Source organism: Lepidochelys kempii, chromosome 27 (genome assembly GCF_965140265.1).
Source record: "Lepidochelys kempii isolate rLepKem1 chromosome 27, rLepKem1.hap2, whole genome shotgun sequence".
NCBI lineage: Eukaryota > Metazoa > Chordata > Testudines > Cheloniidae > Lepidochelys > Lepidochelys kempii.
This window is the reverse complement of record NC_133282.1, coordinates 12,597,137-12,621,194: the sequence shown is the minus strand read 5'-3', so window position 1 is coordinate 12,621,194 and position 24,058 is coordinate 12,597,137. Positions and strand designations below refer to the sequence as shown.

At 46.4% G+C, this 24,058-nt stretch overlaps 1 protein-coding gene and 1 long non-coding RNA gene across 16 annotated transcripts in view; one reads left to right on the top strand and one right to left on the bottom strand.

Moving 5' to 3' along the window:
* LOC140903871 (uncharacterized) overlaps positions 1-7,179 on the bottom strand; it is an 18,925-nt gene extending 11,746 nt beyond the window's left edge. The window contains exons 1-3 of one of the 12 annotated variants that reach the window (XR_012156361.1): positions 6,331-7,179; positions 3,740-4,090; positions 7-94 (exon numbers count right to left, since the gene is read on the bottom strand). This is a non-coding gene — a long non-coding RNA (uncharacterized lncRNA). Of the gene's footprint in view, positions 1-6; positions 95-1,380; positions 1,510-3,739; positions 4,091-6,168; positions 6,299-6,330 lie in introns of those variants that run through there. The other 11 variants (XR_012156362.1, XR_012156356.1, XR_012156357.1 and 8 more) reach the window with 11 other exon arrangements.
* On the top strand, positions 6,645-24,058 carry KAT7 (lysine acetyltransferase 7). Of its 4 annotated transcripts, none has more exons than XM_073325787.1 (15): positions 6,645-6,933; positions 10,429-10,576; positions 12,295-12,471; positions 12,689-12,928; positions 14,154-14,236; positions 14,470-14,559; positions 15,508-15,606; positions 15,782-15,892; positions 16,827-17,018; positions 17,392-17,481; positions 18,256-18,396; positions 19,662-19,755; positions 20,471-20,617; positions 21,520-21,626; positions 22,212-24,058. In XM_073325787.1, exons 1-15 carry the CDS (start codon positions 6,919-6,921, stop codon positions 22,311-22,313), a joined length of 1,836 nt encoding a protein of 611 aa, XP_073181888.1. In that variant the 5' UTR covers positions 6,645-6,918; the 3' UTR covers positions 22,314-24,058. The 4 variants fall into 4 exon arrangements, with proteins under 4 accessions (XP_073181888.1, XP_073181884.1, XP_073181886.1 ...); XM_073325783.1 differs by lacking the exon at positions 6,645-6,933 and adding an exon at positions 8,960-9,952; XM_073325785.1 differs by lacking the exon at positions 6,645-6,933 and adding an exon at positions 9,995-10,095.

Here is a 24,058-nt window from a genome sequence, read left to right as displayed (position 1 = left end):
CATTACCTGGTCCCTTCCTCCTTCCAACAGAGGATGGAAAAACTCAGCAATGAAGGCCTCTATCTTCCTTTCTCATCAGGCACCTGAACATAACCTATAACAATTTACAGAAAGAAAATGTGTTTTTTCCATTCACACATACTTTGTAAAAATAGGGGTATTGTCAATCATCCTCATACTATTTGCTACTGGGAGCGGGGAGGGGGAATAGGAGGTGCAGGGACACATGGGAATGAGGGAGGAGGGGTGGATGAGTGGAGGTACAGAGACACATGGGGACAGAAGGAAGGAGGGGAGGGGTGGCTGTGGGATGCATTGACACATGATGGGCAGGGGATGCAAGGAAACATGGGGATCATAGAATATCAGGGTTGAAAGGGACCTTAGGAGGTCAACTTGAGACCATTACTCCTTGTTCTGTCATCTGCTACCACCGAGAACAGTCTAGATCCATCCTCTTTGGAACCCCCTTTCAGGTAGTTGAAAGCAGCTATCAAATCCCCCCTCATTCTTCTCTTCCGCAGACTAAACAATCCAGTTCCCTCCGCCTCTCCTCATAAGTCATGTGTTCCAGACCCCTAATCATTTTTGTTGCCCTCTACTGGACTCTTTCCAATTTTTCCACATCCTTCTTGTAGTGTGGGGCCCAAAACTGGACACAGTACTCCAGATGAGGCCTCACCAATGTCGAATAGAGGGGAACGATCACGTCCCTCGATCTGCTGGCAATGCCCCTACTTATACATCCCAAAATGCCATTGGCCTTCTTGGCAACAAGGGCACACTGTTGACTCATATCCAGCTTCTCGTCCACTGTAACCCCTAGGTCCTTTTGTGCAGAACTGCTGCCAAGCCCTAGTCTGTAACGGTGTATGGGTTTCTTCCATCCTAAGTGCAGGACTCTGCACTTGTCCTTGTTGAACCTCAGCAGATTTCTTTTGGCCCAATCCTCTAATTTGTCTAGGGCCCTCTGTATCCTATCCCTACCCTCCAGTGCATCTACCTCGCCTCCCAGTTTAGTGTCATCCGCAAATTTGCGGAGGGTGCAATCCACACCATCCTCCAGATCATTTATGAAGATATTGAACAAAACTGGCCCGAGGACTGACCCTTGGGGCACTCCACTTGATACCGGCTGCCAACTAGACATGGAGCCGTTGATGACTACCCGTTGAGCCCGACAATCTAGCCAACTTTCTATCCACCTTATAGTCCATTCATCCAGCCCATAGTTCTCTAACTTGCTGGCAAGAATACTGTGGGAGACCATGTCAAAAACTTTGCTAAAGTCAAGGAACAACACGTCCACTGCTTTCCCCTCATCCACAGAGCCAGTTATCCCGTCATAGAAGGCAATTAGATTAGTCAGGCATGACTTGCCCTTGGTGAATCCATGCTGACTGTTCCTGATCACATTCCTCTCCTCTAAGTGCTTCAGAACTGATTCCTTGAGGGATGGGGGAGGAAGGGTGGTGGGACACACAGGAATTGATTCAGGCACATCTGCCCCTATGGGAGAGGCTAGAGGTCAGACAGGGTCTGTAAGGGGGAGGCTCCCCAACCCTCTAACAATCCCCCTCCCAAAAAACTTCTCCCATCCAAATCCAAACAACCCTTCAATTTCACTCCCAGGCTCCTTCCCAGCAATTACTTCCCTCTCCCTCATCTCCCCCATTACCCCTGATTCCCCCAAGCCTTTGCACGGCTTCTGAGGGGTGCAGGAAATACTTTTCTGTATTGTATTTTAAATAAATTATTACTCAAAGTTCTGTATTAATATGCCTAGTAAGGAATCTATTTGTCAAAAAACATTTCCTGAATCTTTTTCGTTGTCTGTACTGTTATAGACAGGTATTTTGAAATAAATTATCAAAATAATTGAAACTGGCATGATTATATTTGTGTTATTTTGACAAATAAAATATGCAGAATTTGAAAATATCATGCACAGAATTTTTTGGCACAGAATTCCCCTAGGACTAATTATTTTAAGAACTATTGAAGTGAGCCAGTGTTGCTGTTAGGAGATTGGAGGCCTAGATTCCAAGTTCTGTAGTATCTGAGCAAATTGCTGAACTTCAGCGTCTCAGTTTCACCATCTCTATAATGTAGTCAAATACCTACCCCCTTTTGTGAAATGCTTTGAGATTCCCAACTGAAACATTATGGCTAAGTGCAGAATATTACACATTGGAGAACTGCAAATAAAGACTCTCAGAAATAGACTTTCCATTCACTTAGAGCACAGCCAGTCACAGGATCCTGACTCTTACTTCTAAGTGAATATTGACTCTGGAGATACAGAGCAGGAACAGCCTAATAAACCAACTCTAATCATGGTTATATACACTGTATGTTGCTTAGAGAGCTCTGCTGCCATAACAACAAGATGCAACTATAACTATAATAAAGCCCTGGCCATGTTAAATATGGAAATTAATGTCTCTTTGGCCACAAAATGACCTTTGTTCTCAATTCTACATTTCTTGTCCCTTGGGAGCAGACAGACAATTATAATATCAGGATCATACAGCAATTTTCTAAGCAATTTGCAAAATGCTGTTTAGCTTCACTGGTTATTAATTTCTGCAAAGAAACTTGAATCTAGTCTTGTCACAGCAGGATTGTCTGTCCCATTTAGCCAATAGTTTCCTGTCAGCACAGACACTTCCAGAGAAGTATGTAACGTGACAGGATGTGCACATCTGCAAGAAGTTAACTTAAGCAACATTCCACAAAAATCATAAGTCACAGGTGTCAGATGCACATTTAACAGAGCTTCAGTTCTACAGAAGTTTTCAGCCAGACTGATCTCAAAACACTTTACAAACTATAACTGATGTACAAGCTGTACAGAGAAATCATTCACCCAACACTGAAATACAGCAACTGCTGGAGTGGGATGTGGCAGTGTTTAGTAATGTGCAGGAACACTATACAACAGTTTAGCAAAGGCTTCTTTATCCAATTGAACCTGAAAGAGGATTTAAGTGAGGCAGAATATAACTGCCCACATTAGAATTGGGCCAAAACACCAGAGTTCACACTTTGGCAAAAATGAAAAGGTGACCACAAATGATCAAGACCTTTCTTTTAGATCCCATAACCTGTCTTCAAATGCATCAAATATCAAGATTACAGAAGAACATCCAGCTCCCGTTCTTTTTAGAATTTTTAAGTCCTCCAAACATCATGATTTGTTTGGGTTGGAAGGAAACAACCTGTTTTTGTAAGGTTTAGGATTTGGAGGAGATAGGTCACTCATCATCAGCAGAAATAGAACAGGAGTACTTGTGGCACCTTAGAGACTAACAAATTTATTAGAGCATAAGCTTTCGTGAGCTACAGCTCACTTCATCGGATGCACAGAATGGAACATATAGTAAGATACACACACACAGACGAGTTGGAAGTTACCATACAAACTATGAGAGGCTAATTAGTTAAGATGAGCTATTATCAGCAGGAGGAAAAAAAAACTTTCAGTGATAATCAAGATGGCCCATTTAGACAGTTGACAAGAAGGTGTGAGGATACTTAACTTAAGGAAATACATTCAATGTGTGTGACCCAGCCACTCCCAGTCTCTATTCAAACCCAAGTTAATGGTATCTAGTTTGCATATTAATTCAAGCTCAGCAGTTTCTTGTTGGAGTCCGTTTTTGAAGCTTTTCTGTTACAAAATTGCCACCCTTAAATCTTTTACTGAGTGGCCACAGAGGTTGAAGTGTTCTCCTACCGGTTTTTGAATGTTATGATTCCTGATGTCAGATTTGTGTCCATTTATTCTTTTGCATAGAGACTGTCCGGTTTGGCCAATGTACATGGCAGAGGGGCATTGCTGGCACATGATGGCATATATTACATTGGTAAATGTGCAGGTGAACGAGCCCCTGATGGCATGGATAATGTGATTAGGTCCTATGATGGTGCCCCTTGAATAAATATGTGGACAGAGTTGGCATCGGGCTTTGTTGCAAGGATAGGTTCCTGGGTTAGTGTTTTTGTTCTGTGGTGTGTGGTTGCTGGTGAGTATTTGCTTCAGGTTAGGGGGCTGTCTGTAAGCGAGGACTGGTCTGTCTCCCAAGATCTGTGAGAGAGAGGGATCATTTTTCAGGATAGATGTAAATCTTTGATGATGCGCTGGAGAGATTTTAGTTGGAGGCTGAAGGTGACAGCTAGTGGCGTTCTGTTATATTTCTAGAAATAGGGATAACATTTAAGCATTGTCTATGCTAGAAAGGATTTTCTAGTATAACTATACCAGCAAGGCCCCATCTCCCTGCAGTAGAAGTGCAATGGATAGCTCCTAACCAGCTTCCCCCAAAAATATGATTTTTTTGCCAACATAACTGTGTCTACACTAAGGCTTTTTGCTGGTATAAAAATGCTATAATGGCAGAAGTTTCTAGGGTGGGTCTGGCCTTAACTAGAATACCCCATAAGACTGTTGAGAGGGGTTTTTTTGCTTGTTTCTTTGAAAAAGTACTCAGAGATCTTCCTACTGCCATATGGTGCTAATGAAATAGAAACAACATCAAGTATTATTTTAGTGATAAACAAACCTCACAATGACCTTTTAGCTCATTAACTGTTTACCCATACCAATAATAATTTAGTGGGAATTGCCATTTTAAAAATCTAATAACATTTCCCCCATTTCTTTTAATCTTTTTCATTATTTGTCACTGGCACACAAACGTTCCATTTGACAGAGTTCTCTCCTTCTCAGGGTTGTAACAGCAGAACATAACAAAATAATAAATAAATAAATTATTAATGTAGATTTTACTTAATCTATTAGGCATATTGCAAAAATTAATGGGTTATTCCTACAATCCATTATAGGAAGTATTATTATCCTTATTTGAAAGGTGGGAAAAGTGAGACATGGAAAGGTAAAGTGACTTTATCACACAGCATCTCAATGCCAGATTAAGGAACAGCAAAGTGTGAAAATAGTAAAGGGGGAACTGGGGTTCCGAGTTTTTTTTGTTTATTTTTGCAAAATTTCACCCTAATCATCACTATGGGCAAAATTTTCAAAAGTGCCTAAGTGACTTTCTATAGGTTTCAGAGTAACAGCCGTGTTAGTCTGTATTCGCAAAAAGAAAAGGAGTACTTGTGGCACCTTAGAGACTAACCAATTTATTTGAGCATAAGCTTTTGTGAGCTACAGCTCACTTCATCGGATGCATACTTTGGAAAGTTTAGAAGATCTTATTATATACACACAAAGCATGAAAAAATACCTCCTCCCACCCCACTCTCCTGCTGGTAATAGCTTATCTAAAGTGATCACTCTCCTTACAATATGTATGATAATCAAGTTGGGCCATTTCCAGCACAAATCCAGGTTCTCTCACCCCCCCCCCCGCCCCACACACACAAACTAACTCTCCTGCTGGTAGAAAGAAAAGGAGGACTTGTGGCACCTTAGAGACTAACCAATTTATTTGAGCATGAGCTTTCGTGAGCTACAGCTCACTTCATCGGATGCTGGTAATAGCTTATCCAAAGTGACCACTTTCCTTACATTGTGTATGATAATCAAGGTGGGCCATTTACAGCACAAATCCAGGTTTTCTCACCCCCCCCCCCAAAACTCACTCTCCTGCTGGTAATAGCTTATCCAAAGTGACCACTCTCCTTACATTGCGTATCATAATCAAGGTGGGCCATTTCCAGCACAAATCTAGGGTTTAACAAGAATGTGGGGGGGGGGGGTAGGAAAAAACAAGGGGAAATAGGCTACCTTGCCTAATGACTAAGCCACTCCCAGTCTCTATTCAAGCCTAAGTTAATTGTATCCAATTTGCAAATGAATTCCAATTCAGCAGTTTCTCCCTGGAGTCTGGATTTGAAGTTTCTTTGTTGTAAAACAGCAACTTTCATGTCTGTAAGTGACTTTCTATAGTAGCCTATATAATCGTGGGCCATTTTTTTAAGCCCCTGAAATTTGACTTTTTTGTGTTGGCTCACTGAAATAGGAAAGAGCTATAATTTGTGAGTTCTCATGTGAAAAGTACCCTAAGGCCCCAAACCTACAATAAGCACTGGTCTCCTAGTGACGTGCTCCGTCCACCAACTCACGGTGCCACCCCAAGCTGGGTAAAAAAGAACTCAGGAGGCCAGTTTCCCAGTTCCCCCTGACAGCCCCTGTCCTACCCCGCCTCAGCAGCAGATACCCGACTCAGTCTGGAGGAGACAGAGCCCAGGGATGAAGTCCCATAAGCCCCCAGTGTTCAGAAAGAGAGGAAGGCAAGGTGCAGTACCGAGACCACAATACCTCACTCTCCCACCTCCCAAAGGGAAATCGTCGATACTCACCGACCTACTCCCACCGAATCGATCAATGAAACCAGCAAGGGGCTCTAGTGACAGCATCCAAGATAGCCGGTCATGGCCTCAGAGGCAGTCGGGGCCTGCCCCAATCCATCCCAGACATCAGGCTCCTTGGAATACATCGTGTCCGAGTCCGCAGCGTCCCTTCAAACTTTGAGCGCCAACAGGGGTCGAATCCTTCTTAATGCCCTAAACCAAGATGGCGGGCTGCCCCCCCCACCTGGAAATATCAGTGCCCACATCCAAAATGGCTGCCACCAGCGTCATCGTCAACAGAGCCTGACGCTACCTGTCCGAATCCAAGATGGCGGCGGCCGCTGGCGTGAGGCTAGATGCGAGTCACGTGACGGGGGGTGTGGACCGTGTCCCGGCGGAAGCGTGAGGGACCTAGCTGGAAACGGGGACTGTTGGCGGTGGAGGAGCGGCCTGGCGCGGAGTGACCGTCAGCGGGATAGAACGAGAGACACGGCTGTCACCACGGAGCCCACCGGTGCTAACGCGGCGGCTACCGCCGCTTCCCGGGCCGGGGGCACCGGAGAGCAACCGCCTTCGCTGCCCCCGCCCCCACCAAGGATGCCGCGCAGGAAGGTGAGTACAGGGCCGGGCAGGCTGGAAAGGCCCTGGGGAGGGAAAAGGGGTTAGACCGTGTTTGCTCCCGTTTGCCCCCCAACGAAAAGCCCCCTACAGGCATGAAAACCGAGCGAAAATAGCGGCCTTCAGCCCCTGGCACCCGCCCCTCTTGCAACCTGAATGGCTCCCCAGTAGGGCCTGCTGAGCACTGATTGGTCATCGCTGCTATCACTCATCGCCCCAACGGTCATCTTTTCCCCTTCCCCCTCTTGGGGAACATTCCGCCTTTTTGCCTTTCTGATTGGACACCTACTTGGAGACCTGGTCCTTGATTGGCTCCGCCTTACGGCACTGCTGGACGCTGATTGGACGACATTGCTGGCCGTCTCTCCCTCCCACCGTCCTCTCCCCACGCGTGCCTTGTTTCTCCCGTTCGCTTTCCCTTCCCTCCCATTCAGTCCGCCCTCCCTAAGTGGCTGGGTCTGTGGCAGCGAGGTGCACGCGGATAGGCCGGAATTTCCCGTCCGTCACGCCCGGGGGCCGCGCCGCTTTCTCACTCATGTTTCTATTGGAGAGGATTCCTCTCCGCCCCTCCCCTCTTCCGCCGTGATTGGTTGGACGAGGCGGGGGAGCGCACCCGAGCGAGCGGTAACGCAGCGGGGGCAAAACAAAGCGGCTGCGGCAGGGGTAGGTAGGGGCACCCCACCCGCAAGCCAGGCACAGGGGCGCAGCGCTGGATTCCGTCTCCGTTACTCCCCCCGACTGCCTTGCCCCCCCCGTGGGCTCCTCTAGGGCACCCCCAGGCCAGGATTGCCTTGCGCCCCCCCCCGTGGGCTCCTCTAGGGCACCCCCAGGCCAGGATTGCCTTGCGCCCCCCCCCCGTGGGCTCCTCTAGGGCACCCCCAGGCCAGGATTGCCTTGCGCCCCCCCCCCCCGTGGGCTCCTCTAGGGCACCCCCAGGCCAGGATTGCCTTGCGCCCCCCCCCCGTGGGCTCCTCTAGGGCACCCCCAGGCCAGGATTGCCTTGCGCCCCCCCCCCCGTGGGCTCCTCTAGGGCACCCCCAGGCCAGGATTGCCTTGCGCCCCCCCCCCCGTGGGCTCCTCTAGGGCACCCCCAGGCCAGGATTGCCTTGCGCCCCCCCCCCCCGTGGGCTCCTCTAGGGCACCCCCAGGCCAGGATTGCCTTGCGCCCCCCCCCCCGTGGGCTCCTCTAGGGCACCCCCAGGCCAGGATTGCCTTGCGCCCCCCCCCCCCCCCGTGGGCTCCTCTAGGGCACCCCCAGGCCAGGATTGCCTTGCGCCCCCCCCCCCGTGGGCTCCTCTAGGGCACCCCCAGGCCAGGATTGCCTTGCGCCCCCCCCCCCCCCGTGGGCTCCTCTAGGGCACCCCCAGGCCAGGATTGCCTTGCGCCCCCCCCCCCCCCCGTGGGCTCCTCTAGGGCACCCCCAGGCCAGGATTGCCTTGCGCCCCCCCCCCCGTGGGCTCCTCTAGGGCACCCCCAGGCCAGGATTGCCTTGCGCGCCCCCCCCCCCCCGTGGGCTCCTCTAGGGCACCCCCAGGCCAGGATTGCCTTGCGCGCCCCCCCCCCCGTGGGCTCCTCTAGGGCACCCCCAGGCCAGGATTGCCTTGCGCGCCCCCCCCCCGTGGGCTCCTCTAGGGCACCCCCAGGCCAGGATTGCCTTGCGCGCCCCCCCCCCGTGGGCTCCTCTAGGGCACCCCCAGGCCAGGATTGCCTTGCGCGCCCCCCCCCCGTGGGCTCCTCTAGGGCACCCCCAGGCCAGGATTGCCTTGCGCGCCCCCCCCCCGTGGGCTCCTCTAGGGCACCCCCAGGCCAGGATTGCCTTGCGCCCCCCCCCGTGGGCTCCTCTAGGGCACCCCCAGGCCAGGATTGCCTTGCGCCCCCCCCCCCCCGTGGGCTCCTCTAGGGCACCCCCAGGCCAGGATTGCCGTGCCCCCCCCCCTCGCCATAGGCTCCTCTAGGGCACCCCCAGGCCAGGATTGCCTTGCGCACCCCCCCCCGCCATAGGCTCCTCTAGGGCACCCCCAGGCCAGGATTGCCTTACTCCCCACTAGAGCATCCCCACCCTAGGGTTGCCTTACTGTCCTCTAGAGCAGTGGCTCTCCATCGTTCCAGACTACTGGACCCCCCCTTTCAGGAGTCTGATTGGTCTTGCGCACCCCCAAGTTTTGCCTCACTTAAAAACGACTTGCTTACAAAGTCAGACCTAAAACCACAAAAGTGTCACAGCCCCACTAGTACTGGAAAGTTGCTGCCTTTCATTTTTACCATATAATTATTATATAAATCAATTGGAATATAACTAGTGTCCTTACATTTCCATGTATAGTCTATAGAGCAGTATAAACAAGTCATTGTATGAAATGTTAGTTTGTACTGGCTTCGCTAGTGCTTTTTATGTAGCCTGTTGTAAAACTAGGCAAATATCTGGCTGAGTTGATGTACCCCTTGGAAGACCTCTTTGTTCCCTCTCAAGGGTACAGTACCCCTGGTTGAGAACCACTGCTCTAGAGCACCCCCCGTCGCAGGATTGCCTTACTCTTCCCCCATACTCTCCTCTATACCATCCCACACAGTACTGCCTTGCTCTTCCCCCATACGCTCCTCTATAGTATCCCTTTGCATTGGGCTGCATTAATTCCCCTCCCCAGGCACTTTCCTGTACCACGCCGATTGCCTTAGCTCTCCCCATTCTTGTGTCTATGCCACCCTCCTACAATTGGCCTTATTTCTTCCCCCATATTGCACTGTATGTCATATATGCACCCACAATGTGTGCTGCTTTAGATATTCCTGCTATACTGTACCACTCCCACAGGACTGCTTTTATCTCACCCCTCCCCCATACCTCCCTCTACACTATGCCATTGTGCACTGCCAAAGCTCACCCTTGATGGACTTCATCAGCTACCCCGTATGCTCCCCTCTTTACCCCCTCAGATTCTCCTGGGCTCCTTCCCAAATCCCAGGGTTGTGTAGCTGGGACTCCCTGTATATAGGAGCATCTAGAAGACTCAAGGTGATGCACCTGCATTCATCAACCTGCCATGGCATGAAACCCTGCATGTTCACTCAGTCCTGGGCTTTCTTTCACATCACTCCCGCTCTGGACCCCAAACCCTGCTCCAGTGGGGCAAGTGAATGGTCATTTGGTCAGAACAGGTAGTCTTGGGTCCCGTCTTCCCCACTGCTAACTTTGCCAGTGCTTGCACATCACTAGGATGCACTGGGCCTTGGCTCTACTTCAAGTATGTTCTTAAATGAAATTGGTGCCATCTGTAGCTTTATGGACCTGATCTGTTTGCAAAAAATCTTGTATTATGGATGGTACTGTCTGATATCTCATGTTTATAGTACTAAAGCATGCTTTTCCTCCAGAGCAAACTACCTGAATGCCATTAGTTTGTTTTTGTTGTGTATTGAAATTATCTTATTTCTAGTATTAATGCAAGTAGAAGTGCTCCTGTGCTAATGTCTGGGTCTGTGGTGTTACAGAGGAATGCAGGCAGTAGTTCAGATGGAACCGAAGACTCCGATTTCTCTACAGATCCTGAGCACACGGACAGCTCTGAAAGTGATGGCACGTCGCGAAGATCCGCCCGTGTGACCCGCTCCTCAGCCAGGCTCAGTCAGAGCTCTCAAGGTAAATTCCTTTCTTCCGAGCCCCACCAGAAGCAGCTGGCTGGGCAGTCACAGTATTCTTGGCTTGGTATTACTTAAAGGAATTTTAGTGAATCTGTACCTTCACATTAGTTAATCCCATTCATTATTTTTTCTCATTGAATACAGGTGTGCCAGGGAAAGGAACAAAGGCATTGCAAGGGGGAGGGATAGCTCCGTGGTTTGAGCATTGGCCTGCTAAACCCAGGGTTGTGAGTTCAATCCTTGAGTGGGCCATTTAGGGATCTGGGGCAAAAACTGGGGATTGGCCCTGCTTTGAACAGGGGTTGAACTAGATGACCTCCTGAGGTCCCTTCCAACCCTGATATTCAATTATTCTAAATGAGGCTGTTCAATCTAATGATTAACCAGGGGGTTGGAAGTCTGACCTCCTGTCTATTCCCTGATCTGAGAGGTAGTGTTGTCTAGTAGTTCAAGGCACTGGCAGTTGGAATCCTTAGGTTCTATTCTTAGCTTTGCCACTGATTTTCTGAGACCTTTAGAAAGTCACTTGACCTCTCTAACTCAGTTTTCTTATGTGTATAATGGATGCTACCTACCTAATACAAACGTTTGTGTTGCTCAGTTTAGTGGTTTTGGTGCACTTAAAGATTCTTAAGCATGTAGTTATATAAAAGTGCTAAGTATCATTCACATGAAAGAAATCTTGGGAACTTTCAAAGTCGCTTGAGTTATTTTAAGGAACAGTTGTTTGTATTGTAATCAAAAGAAATGTTCAAAACATGCCTTTGCATAAAAAGGCCTGGCACACCTGGAATTCGCTGTTCTGTTAAGGCTTCATTGTAACCATATCCCTGAAACTGGACCTCAGGGCTTTTTCTCCTGAATTTTAGCTTAGTAATATCACTAAGCTCTTGGATACCATGGTGATGAGAACAGCATATAAATAACTAGACAGAAAGAGGGAAGTTGGTATTTGGAGACTTCAGGCTGCTTGGAGGTGCTCAGAAATGGAAGTTGAGGCTCAGTGCTGTGAGGAGGAGTCTATTTTCTGATTAGTTGAAAACCTTTTGTATAATGGAGTGTAATCAATATATTGTGTCAGTGGGATATATTTTGCATGTTTCTACATTTTGGCATCTAGACTGAGGGTATGTTTTACTTTTCCAATTTCTCATAGTTGATTTAAGGACTGCTGTTCTTGGCTGACAGTAATTAAAAGGAAAAAAACATTTTTTTTGCCGGAGAATTTGCTGCATGAGAAGGTGGTAACGCTGGAAGGTTACATGCAGGGTCCCAATTCTACTGCCTTGCACCAAAAGCAGCTGTGGTATACAGAGGGCTGATCTAACTAGTAATGAGTCTCATCTTCACAGGCAGCTTTTTCTCTTTCTCAGTGGGAGGTGGTTTGTAACCATTGGCTAAATGATGGAATACAGAGCAAGTTGACTTTGTGCCTGATTCCTCAGATTGTTGGTGGCTCATAGTGTCTCTAAAACTGGGAAAGAGGGCAGCTTAGACAAACAGAACAGATCTCGATGCCAGTAGATGTATCAATGGTGTTGGAAGAGAGACCTTGCTGTTGGGGTCAAGCTGTCAGATGATGTTGAACCTGTAGTTTAGATTGTTGATAGGAGCAGAACCAGAGGTAATTTGACCCTGGCTTTGAGGGTCAGGAGGGGAGGCAGTTGCCCTCAATTAAATTTGGGGGTTTTTTTGGGTTTTTTTTTATTAAACTAGATTCTAGCCCGGTTCGTAATCCGCCATCCTTTGGCGCAGAGGAGCCTGCCTATTCTACTAGGAGGGTGACCCGCAGTCAACAACAACCCACCCCTGTGACTCCAAAAAAATACCCACTCCGACAGACCCGCTCATCTGGATCGGAAACAGAGCAAGTGGTCGACTTCTCCGATAGAGGTACGGGAGCGAGGTGTGGCTTTGAATGCTTGCAGGACGATGTCACCTGAGTGGTGTGCTTTCCCTCAGAGACGAGCCCGATGAGACTGAGGGTTTAACACAGGGCCCTAAGGATAAGGGTTTGCAGCAGGTGGCTGTGTGTTGTATGAAGTCATGTAATTCATTTCTTTGTAAGCTTCCCTTCATGCAAATCTATAACGTCTCAACTCTTATTCAGATACCAAAAATGCAGTGGATCATGACGAGTCTCCACCGCGCACCCCAACTGGGAATGCCCCCTCTTCAGAGTCTGACATAGATATATCCAGTCCAAACGTGTCCCATGATGAGAGCATTGCCAAGGACATGTCCATGAAGGATTCTGGAAGTGACCTGTCTCACCGCCCCAAGCGCCGCCGCTTCCATGAAAGCTACAACTTCAACATGAAGTGTCCCACACCTGGTTGCAACTCCCTAGGTAAAGCCAGCTCCAAGATTAGTTCCTCTCCCTTCCATTTCTGACATTGGGCTCAGTAGCCCACATTTCACAGAGTTGAGAACCCCACTGGGTGGAGTTGCATGTCTCCGCTGCATGTACTTTATTGGGATCAGGATATTTGTTGAAATAGAAAACCACTTGGGGGGAATGGAACATGCCAGCAGTACATATTTTTCAAGGGTGTCTTTTGGCCAGAAATGGTTGAGGGTGGTGTGGAGAAGGAAAAAATTGGCACTCTAACCATCCATTCTCAGACTTTTCAAGTTTCTCTATCTGCACCCAGATCAGTGGCGTTCTCATGATGCACTATCACTTGTACAAAAAGCTCTGCGTTTACTGCAAAATTCTCTGCAGAGTTGGGCCTGGAAGGTCAATGGAATATTCTTCTCGGTCAGCAGTTGAGGTCCGTCTGTTAGTAGTGACTAGTTGCCATGCCACCTGTTGGCTCTTTGGCATACGTGGAAATAGTTTTGATCTTGTTTCAGTTTCCTCCTACACAAACTTCAGTTGCCCCCTTTTTAATAGTTTCTCAGCAAAGAGAGCAACTGGATGGGCTATGGAGTTTGAAATACCCTTTCTCACTTGAGGTGGTCAATGCATGTCAGTGCTGTGACAGGATAGTGCGGAGGAAGCTTGCCCTGCTGCTGTCTGAACGTTGTCTGTTCTGTGAACAAATGCAATCTGCACTAAATTCACTTTGAAGCAAAATGAAAAACCTTGTTTTATATTGATATCTTGCGGTATTCTGGATGGAACATCAGTGAAATTTGTTGGTTCCAATCCTAGTAAACCTTTTGGAATTCTTGCATCCTGCAGTGGAGGGGTGAGAGTGGAGGGGAATGGATGTGATGTGAAGGGAAAGTGATCTGTCAGAAAGAAGATGGGTCTTCAACATAAAGGCTTGGGGAAAATATAGGCTCCTGGAGGTAAGACCCTTGTTACTGCCAGAAGCGGGGTACTTGGAAGGAAGATGATCTAACCTGATAATCATGTGGTGGTAGTGTGTATATTTGGGTTTCCTTTTTGGCCCCTACAGCTTATCTCTTGAATCATGAGATTTGTTCGTCCTGTTTTACGGGAATAAACTTATTTGGCCCCTCTTTGAAACCCGGCCACCATGTCTAACTACCTGATCTAAAGTTGCTTTAATTATTGGCTTTTTTACTTACTGACTGTAAGGTGTTTTTTCTCTGGTTCTCCACAGGACACCTAACAGGGAAGCATGAGAGACACTTTTCCATATCAGGATGCCCACTGTATCATAACCTCTCAGCAGATGAGTGCAAGGTAACTTTCTCTCCTCTTCTGTTTTCATTCTGCTTTTACAGTATGAGATGTCAAGGCCTGTCATTAATACCCTAGGGTTAAACTGATGGTTGTTATGCTCCAAGTGTAGTCTCACTTCAGGCATGAAACAGCCATGCATATTTGTGTCACAGTATGCATTCTGTATACTGGAATTCAAAGGGGAACTAGAAAAGACTCCTAACATGCTTTGAGGACTTTGTTCTGATTTCCAGGTGAGAGCGCAGAGCCGAGATAAACAGATCGAGGAGAGGATGCTGTCCCACAGACAGGATGACAACAACAGGCATGCCACCAGACATCAGGTATGCATTCTCTGCATAAGCAGTGTTTCCCAATTCTAGGTGCAAAACCTCAATTCGGGCCTTCAGGCTTTTGTGACTAGAACTCTTGCATTCCTCTCCCTGATTCATCTTTGAGATGGGCTTTTGTCCTGGGCTCTCATGCACCATTATCCTCTCTATTGTAATCATGAGATGAGGGTTTGGAGCAGCCCAAACCCTGGTTGCTGGTGAGAGCATGGGATGTGGCTGGCCCTGATTGCTATAGGAAACATCATAATCCAGCAATCTATTATAGTTGCACGAAATAGGCTGTGGCTGTTCTGAGGGATTATTCTCCGTTAGCGCTTTTTGAAATGCAGAGCAAATGTGTTTCTACAGAAACGCATTGGACAGTATACCTTCTGCTAAACCAAAGAGAAAGCCTTCAGTGGTTTATGCTTCTCAAATTTTGGACACGTGGGTTCAAATCCAGATGAGTTTATCTTTGTAACAAGTTTGAACTGAGTCTGTTTCTAAGGATTACTTGTCCACATGATAAAATCCCACATAGACAGTATGGTTCTGTGCATTGGGATTGAGACATACTAGCAGAGAAGTGCAGGGCCTGGGGAAGAAAGAGGACTCTGTCCTTTCCATGCCTGCGCTCTGCCTGACTCTAATCTGTGTTCTCTCATGAGCTTTGAAATTCATAAAACTCATTTAAACATTTTTTATGGAAGATGCAGCTAGCACACATTATCAACCCATTGCTCACGTAACATACTCTATATTCTTTTATGTTGCCTTGTGATTTCATGTTGCCCTTCCTAGCTACTGGTGGCAAGCAGTCAACTGAGCCTACCCTTCAGGGGAGAAAGACTTGATGAAAGGGGGAACACATGGAATGTTGAGTCCTTTAGAACTGAAAGGATACGGGCAACGTCTGAAGTTAGCTAAGTGCATTGACTATTCCTAGTCTCTCTCTTTCAGGCACCAACAGAGAGACAGCTGCGGTACAAAGAGAAAGTAGCAGAGCTGAGGAAGAAAAGGAATGCGGGACTAACCAAGGAGCAAAAAGAAAAGTACATGGTATGACAGTAATATTTTTCTTTAGTTCCTTTCTATAGTGTGCCACAAGCATATGGAGACTTGGCTTTCCACTCATTCTACAAAATGCTGGGCTAACAAGGCTGTGGCGATCAGCAGCCCAGGGTTGGCATAAATCATTCAGAGGTTTAAAGCTCCTAATATTTAATTGTTTCAGGAACACAGACAAACCTATGGCAACACCAGAGAACCCCTCTTGGAAAACCTGACTAGCGAGTATGACCTGGAGCTTTTCCGAAGAGCACAAGCACGGGCGTCTGAAGACCTGGTGAGACTCCTAATCCTTATCATGTCTGATAGCAGCAGCCTTTGCTTTTCCAAGAGCTGAACGTCCCCAGAATCTGCAGTGTTTATGCTGATAAGTGAGTGTGTGTGACAAGAGCCTCTGAACCATGCAAAGTGTAAATGGCAATAGAATGCAGAGTGAAACATCTTCAAAATAAGAGCCAAGTCAGTGGAGTTACACCAGGGCTGACTGTCTTCCTGTATTTAGGTCTTAAAAATATAACGAGCCTAGAGGTGTCTGACAGCCATGAATTTGTCCACGGCAGAGCTGGAGCTGTGCATTTCCAGTCTTGGACATGGCAAGAGAGTGATTCGGTCCCATTTATCAAGTGCTCATTTGCAGCTTTCCTCCTGTGAGAGAAGACCAATGTGTTCCTGGGCAGAATGGGCAACAGCTTCACACATTGAAACAATAGCTGAGTATTGATTGAGTTGAGAGTTTAAAATGCTGTGCAAGAGGCCAGCCTATCAGCCCGCTGCCATCCTGGAGTTCAGAACTGTGTCTTAAGCTAGACTGATAAGGGTTTCTTGAGATGCCACTTCCCACCCCTTAAAGCTGATCCAGAAACAATTTTGATGGTCTCTGGCGGTACCTTGGGGCCACCTTGACCAGAATGGTCAATTGCCCTTTTTCCCTTGTGGGAGGGAGAAAATACAAAGTGGCATGGAGGGTAAATTTGCTTTCAAGTTAACAATACAAGGTAAGGTTGAGTGATGTGAGGTCCTGGAGATCACAGGCCATACCAGCATGACAAGAAACTTGTTATTATGTGTCAGGCTAGAGGGGAAGCATGGAAGGGCTCCTTGGGGATTTGCATTTTGTAAGATGGTTCTGGAAGAAGCTCACAGAAGGGAAATAAATGTTTGTTTTTCCCTTTCCTTTTTTATTACATTTCCGCTATTCCTTCCGCTGATAGGAGAAGTTGCGGCTTCAAGGCCAGATCACAGAAGGCAGCAACATGATTAAAACAATCGCCTTTGGCCGCTATGAGCTGGACACCTGGTATCATTCTCCCTATCCAGAAGAATATGCTCGGTTGGGACGCCTCTACATGTGCGAGTTCTGTCTCAAATACATGAAGAGTCAGACAATACTACGCAGACACATGGTAAATCCTTGGTAGTCGTTGCCCAGTTCCTTAGGTTTAGAGATTGGAAGTATAATGAAAACACCTCAAAACAAAGGAGCTGTTTTGGGCTCTAGTAGTCCATTTTGGAGCCTGCCTGCCAGAATGCTAAGTGCTCTGCACAGCTTTGAAAGGAAGACAGGTTTTCTCAGATTGCCTTAATCCCTGGGCCAGCTGGATGGACCGCAGTGGAGTAGGAGTCGGAGCTGGGAATCCAGTTTCTCATTGTAGCTCAACAGGAATGAACGTTTCCCTGTTAGGAACACTTATTTTATATCCAAGAGGCTCTTTCTGCTTTCAAAGCAGCTGCTAGATCAGTATTGTTACCCTAACTTTGACTGTCCTTTTCTTGCAGGCAAAATGTGTCTGGAAACATCCACCTGGGGATGAAATTTACCGCAAAGGCTCGATTTCGGTGTTCGAAGTGGATGGGAAAAAGAACAAGGTAACTGGAATTGCAGTGGCGGCACAGTCTTGCTTCTGACGTTCACATTTCTAATGCACTTTATATGTCGCCTGCCTCACGCTGTAGAGAAGCAGGAGATGGGATGGCCTCTTTCCCTCTGATTCCAGAAGGGGTTTTAGTGCCTACACTGCCCCTTCTTGCAATGCTAGCCGTTATGTCAGTGCGCTGGATGGTTCTTGCAACAGTGCCCCTGAATAATGTCTCTCTGCATCTTCCTTGTGGCTGTTATTTGGCCCTCCTGCAGATCCATGGTTCCATCGGCTTGTTTACATACAAGTACAGTAGCCGCTGTCAGCTGTATGTTCAGTTCCCCTTCTGAACCTTAATGAGGCCCCTCAGTTCCTGGACTCCTGCCACCACTACCTGTCTCCCATACAGTTACAAATGTTATAAACTGCAGTGGAGCAACCCAGCTCCATTGCTGGTTAGAGCATTCACAGTTGACTAGTGTGTACTGGCAGGTACAACTGAGGGCTTAGTCTAGTGAAGTGGTATAGTTGCCTCCAAATGGCTAGAGCCATTGCTAAAGTGGGAAAACCCTTCTGAGCCCTGCTAGAAACTGGATATTGAGGGGTTTTGTTGCCATGGCTAGGAATGAAGCTGTTTTGAGAAGACCCTCATTTGGTGGAAGAATAGATCTACTCTAATCTGTATTTTGTTACAGTTCCCATCCTTTCAAAAGTGGAAGGGGTTCTCTTTCAGAGATGCTACACCATGACAAACAGGTGTGTCAGATTCTCCTTCTGCTTCCAGATCTACTGCCAAAACCTGTGCCTGCTGGCGAAGCTTTTCTTGGATCATAAAACTCTGTATTATGATGTTGAACCCTTCCTCTTCTATGTCATGACAGAAGCTGACAACACTGGCTGCCACCTGATAGGGTATTTCTCCAAGGTCAGTAGAAATCAACCACCAATATATGTAAATCCTGTATTAATGCCATAGCTTAAGACAGAGGTCATCTGTGTAGGCCGTCACTCCTTGGTTTTCTACAAGTCCCAACATCCAAGTGTCCAGGAAGAGCTAAAATTTCAAAGCTAAACTACAAAAGCTTTTTCAGAAGCTTTGCTGTTTAGCTTTCCTAATTGCTAGCAAAATCAAACTTTTGCAAAGAGACATTGTTATATTAAACTGTAATTCATAACCACTTGTATACAAGTTAGCTAGGATCTCATTGTCTCAAATGGAGATGAATTCCTTTGTGATAAATTTAGATTCATTTTCTAATAGTAGTTAGCACTTCTAATGCTTTTTATCCCTAGAGCTTTATAAAGCACTTTGAGATGGGAAAATATATCCATTTTATAGATGGGGAACTGAGGAATAAAGTGAAGTGAATTGCCCACGGCCACACCACATGTCAGTGGCAGAACTTGGGGTAAAAGTCAGGTCTCCTGTCTCATAGTCCTGTGTCTTGTCTGCTCACCCATGTTGCCTCCTTAATAGACAGAAGTGTCTCTAGGCTTTTTACTTAATGCCTGTTACATCTTCGTGAAACACACTTCCTAGCGGTCTTTACTTAAATGCAGTTTCTGTGGTGCAATTGTCCTGAGAGAGTAAAAATTTGCAGCAAATGAAAACCATTAGACAGTAGAATAGTCTCCCAAGGAGAGTGTTGGAAGCTCCATCTCTTAAACCACCTAAGTTATGACTGGATAAAGCACTGAAGAAACATAAAGAAATATCCTGTGTTGGCCTGCGGATTACGTTGTCCTAATGGGTCTCTTCCCTCATCAAACTTTTTGCTAGTGCAGAGTGTATATCATTCTTGTGCAGTGTTAACTTTATGTTGCATGTGCAATTAAGAAGGTTGTTGGATTCAGAACAGAGATTGCTGTGCCAGCTAATGACCTGGCAGTTGTTTTAAATCAACAATCTCTTATGACAAGGCTCTGTGTGCCTTCCATCCTACTCCCAGCAATCATGAGAGTGGGGGTCCAGTTTAATGGTTAATACAGTAATAAACTCTAAGCCAGCTTGGTGGGTGGAGGACGCTCATATCAAAAGTTAATTGTCAGGCTGGCTATTACATTGCTGTTTCACTCAACTTCTGTTGCGTCAGCTGTGCTGCCTTGTTTGGCCTACCACAATAGCGATGTACTTGCTGTTTGTGCAGATTGAGACCTGCTGATCTCATTTCTCCCTCATCTCACTTTCAGGAGAAGAATTCTTTTCTCAACTACAATGTGTCTTGTATTCTGACAATGCCTCAGTACATGAGGCAGGGTTATGGCAAAATGCTCATCGACTTCAGTAAGTATATGGAAAAGTTATGGCAAAATCTTTCAGCAGTGTCTGTGAAATGAGGCAAACCCTCTATCTTCAAGAGTTCAGCTTTTGTCTCTATACTGTATTCCTTCCTTGACCTTTGAGAAGCAGAGAAATGCACAGCTGAGTCAGATAAGGTTCCTTCAAACCAAGCTTGTACATACTGTATCAGTGCCCTTGACTCCCAGAAGAGCTGTTGAGCACACGCTTTTGCATGTGTGTTTCAGTGGGGCCATTCAGGGCAGGATTGTAACAGATATGTGGGTGCAGAAGTGGCCAATCAAAAGAAGAGGCTTTAAGATCGTTCATATCCAGGTACTGTTACTCCCTTTTAGGGAAACTTATGCTAACAAAACCTGCACAGTTGTCTCTTGTGGTTCTTTCCAAATGTGTCTCAGACCATACTGATGCAAGTCAGCAGTATTTCCTGGACTGAATTATAATCGCTCACCACTTAACAGGCTATAGTTGGTCTGTCTGTATGGAAAAAGACTTCTGAGCTGCATTTCCAGTGCTATACATAAGGTGGTAGCCAGGAGGCATTGACTTCCCCCGATTAACTGTTTCTTGGTGAACTTGTGCAACACACATGTTGCTCATTGGGCATCCATGATGACAAGTCTCTGCAGTTAGCTGTAGTTAGCTGACTGTCAGGAGAGAGCCTGATATACTGTTAGTAAATGTCTTGTCTTGCTCACAGGTTATTTACTCTCCAAAGTGGAAGAAAAGGTTGGCTCTCCAGAACGCCCGCTGTCTGACTTGGGCCTTATCAGCTACCGTAGTTACTGGAAGGAAGTTCTTCTTCGTTATCTGCATAATTTCCAAGGCAAAGAGATCTCTATCAAAGGTGTGTTCTAGTGTTAAATGAGCTTGTAGAGAATTTGTTCAGGAATGTTTCTGTGCTCTTTTTTCGTCACCCCTTTCCCCAAACCTGTAGTGACTGACGTTTGGCCCATTTTACCCTCATGGGTGAGTTGCTTTCTCTTACTGGGGTCTTGAAGTGACATGGCTCCTCTAGACTGCAATTAGATGGGTTTTTGTCTTGCTGTCTTACACCACTATTTTTTAAATTTAAGCTAGGTTGCTGGGTTTTGAAGGTACACAACGCACCCACTTGTATGCCCTTAATTAAATGTTTTATTTATAAAAAGAAAAACACTGAGTGATGGGGATCAAAACAGCAGCTTGAAAGTCAGCATCATTGCACAGCTCAGTCTCCAGAAAAGCAAAAGTAAATAACTAGGTACAAATGAGTAATGTTTTACACCTGTGATGCTATGCAGATCTAGTTATTAAGAATGCAGCAGGCACATGGACTGCTGCTTAGCTCATGTCTGTGCTTTCAAAAATCAACCCTCACAGCCACCCCTTGGGCGATAACAATTATTCCCATTTCACAGGTGAGGAAAGTGAAGCACGGAGGTGATGCCTTGTCTAAGGTCACATAGCAAGTCAGTGACACAGCTGGGAATGGACTCCGGGCTCCCAGTACCTGCTCTTACCACTAGATAACACTGCTTCCCTAATCATTGAGCAAGCTGAAGCAGAGGAATGAGTAATGGCATTAAAGTTAAAGATCTCAATATCCACAAGGCATCTTGTGGATATTATTATGAAGGGTGGGGACAGCATAACATGAAGTTGTATTTGAGAACTAAACAAGTACGACAGCTGCAGTCTTGAGGGAATTCCTTGGTGGTCTGGCCTGTTGCCTTCTATCCTCTTGTGGACTGTGATCTTGTTTTTTAGAAATCAGCCAGGAGACTGCAGTGAACCCTGTTGACATCGTTAGTACTCTGCAGGCACTTCAGATGCTCAAGTACTGGAAGGGCAAACACCTGGTCTTAAAGAGACAGGTAAGACTTCTGGTGTCTGCACCTGCACTTTTAGTTTCTTACAGTTCAGCTTTGTGTGTTAGGTCCATAGGATAATATCCTGTCTTAGTCTACATTCCCTATGCATTGTGTTGGGTTTTCTTGCACTTTGATTCTGGTGAGGGAACTTTCTAATCTTAAAGCGAAACAAAATATCTGATAAAGTGTCAGGTGGGTCCCCAGTCTGATTTTTCCCTCCTCTCCCCGACTAGTGTAGAAATCCTCTACTTATTAACCACCTTCTGTGGTGGTTTTTGACATAGGGAAATTCCATTGCTAGTCTTAAGCAAGTAAATCCTCAAACCCAGCTCCCTTCTTTACTGTTTTTTTATTTCCCCTTCCTGGGGCTCTCACCTGCAGGTGCAGACAGCCCGACCTATGTTATCAGTGGAGTTGCTAGAGAGTAATATGGGCTGCTCCATTCACAATGTGTCATCTCTGTGGTACCAAGCAGATGGTGCGCAGGTCATCTCCAAAGTGTTGGACTCACATGTGGGTTGTCCAATGGATAATTCACATCAGTTATTCTCTTTTGTTTAACCTGCCCTTTCATGCTCTCTTTCTCAGGATCTGATTGACGAATGGATAGCCAAAGAGGCAAAAAGATCAAACACCAATAAGACAATGGATCCCAGTTGTTTGAAATGGACCCCTCCCAAGGGAACTTAACTGGCCATCACTCCAGAAGCCAGTGAGGAACCCCAGCAGTAGGAAGTACCCTAGGGATCTCTGTTGTATCTGTTGCTGTTGTGATTAGCTGGTACAGTACCCTCCAGGAAGATCAGTTCCCCTTGGTACTGTTCTGGCCCAGATCTTTTGTGCACACCACAGATGCTGGTTCTGAGGAACTTTATGTTTCGGCCTCAATGAGGTTGCAAGGATTGGATCTGTATAGGACCCAAGCACTGGCCCAAGGAGTTCTGATATCTGGTACTGTACCTGTCCAGTCACTGGTCCTGCCCTCATGTTCTTATTCCAATGAGGTTGTGTTGTGTCCTATAATCTGTTTGTGTTCCTTCCTGCAGGCACTCTGCTTTCTAAGTAACGGACAGGACAGCTTCTGTGGCCTTTGAACAAGGTCTACAAATCTGTTCTCCAAATTATTCTATCAAAGTTTTGTTTGGGAAAAGGGTTGTAAATCTGCATCCGAGCAGGTTCCCAACATGTTGCCAGTTTACTGACTTTAGCATTGTTATAACCAACCCTGTCTGATGAACTTCCTTACCCCATGTATCAATTAGTTTCAGTAAGACAGCATGACACCTCTTTAAAGAGAGCTTCCCCACATAATATACCGGGTCTTCATGTAACAAAAACTGACTGCTAATATTGTACACTCTGAAGCTTGCACAACTTGCACCTGTCATTGAGTGGTGTGATCATTGGTGTTACACTGGAAGAGTCCAGATTAATAGTGTGAGAGCACTGTGATGTGACATACTGTTAGAGAGTAGCCCTTTTGGGTGTGGCAGGCGCTTCTGAGTTTAGTATCATGGCAGTACAGGCCTCTGAGGTCAGATATCACTAGTTTCCTTGTTGCTGGAGTTGGTGGTTTCCTTTACACGTATAGAAACAAGTTTAGTGTATTTCAACTTAGTCGTTCTCCTAAAACAGTCTTTGAATTGTAGCTTTTTGAAAAGACTCTCTCTATATTAAAGGAATAAAATATTAATTTCAGGTGAATTTTTGATAACCTTGTCCAAACAGCCACAGCAAGTCTATAAAGCAATATCATCAGTTGTTCGATTGTCTAAAGCATACATTCTGTGCATCGACAGTGGCTCCGGCTATCTGTATGGATGGTTGCTTTTCTGTTAACAGTACATCCTGTCTGTTCTTGTAGAACAACAGTGACAACCCCACACACACACACACACACAGAGACACCCCTCTGCACCACCAAAAGAAACCTCCATAAAATGGCTTTCAAGTATAACCACTGTCCTTGTTCCATGCGTTTCCTATCTATTGCCTGCATGGGGACAGGTGTGAGGTGAGTGATAGCTGCATTTAGACCCTTCCTATGATCTCTCGTTCTGTGGTGTCTGAAATGAAGCACTTACCATGTGCTGGTAAGTAAGGGCCATTTCTTGTTAATCACTGACCGTTCCCAGTGTGGATAAGTTCTCTACAGGCCCTTTCATGTTGGGCTGTGCCTTTTTCTTTGCCTCCCTAAATAAATAGATCTCGGCACAGGATTTATATCCTTGTGGGCATTACTGAGGATTGCTGTCAAGTGCCCTTGGATCCTACGTTTTAGCTGAAGACATACTCTTGGAACCATCTGGCAGGGTGGAACTCTGGGGAGTGGGGAAGAAGGCCAGTCATGTACACAAGCTAAACCCTGTTCCCCTGATGTGGTAGAATGTGCTATTCCTGTATCTATTTCTCAATAAAGCATGTTCTCTGCTCAA

Bases quoted from the DNA above. Each gene is read 5' to 3' on its own strand.
- KAT7 (XM_073325783.1), top strand. From the start codon at position 9,827: ATGGACTTCATCAGCTACCCCGTATGCTCCCCTCTTTACCCCCTCAGA. The intron at 10,577-12,294 runs GTAAATTCCTTT...TTATTAAACTAG, and splicing joins GCTCAGTCAGAGCTCTCAAG to ATTCTAGCCCGGTTCGTAAT. The intron at 12,929-14,153 runs GTAAAGCCAGCT...GGTTCTCCACAG, and splicing joins ACCTGGTTGCAACTCCCTAG to GACACCTAACAGGGAAGCAT.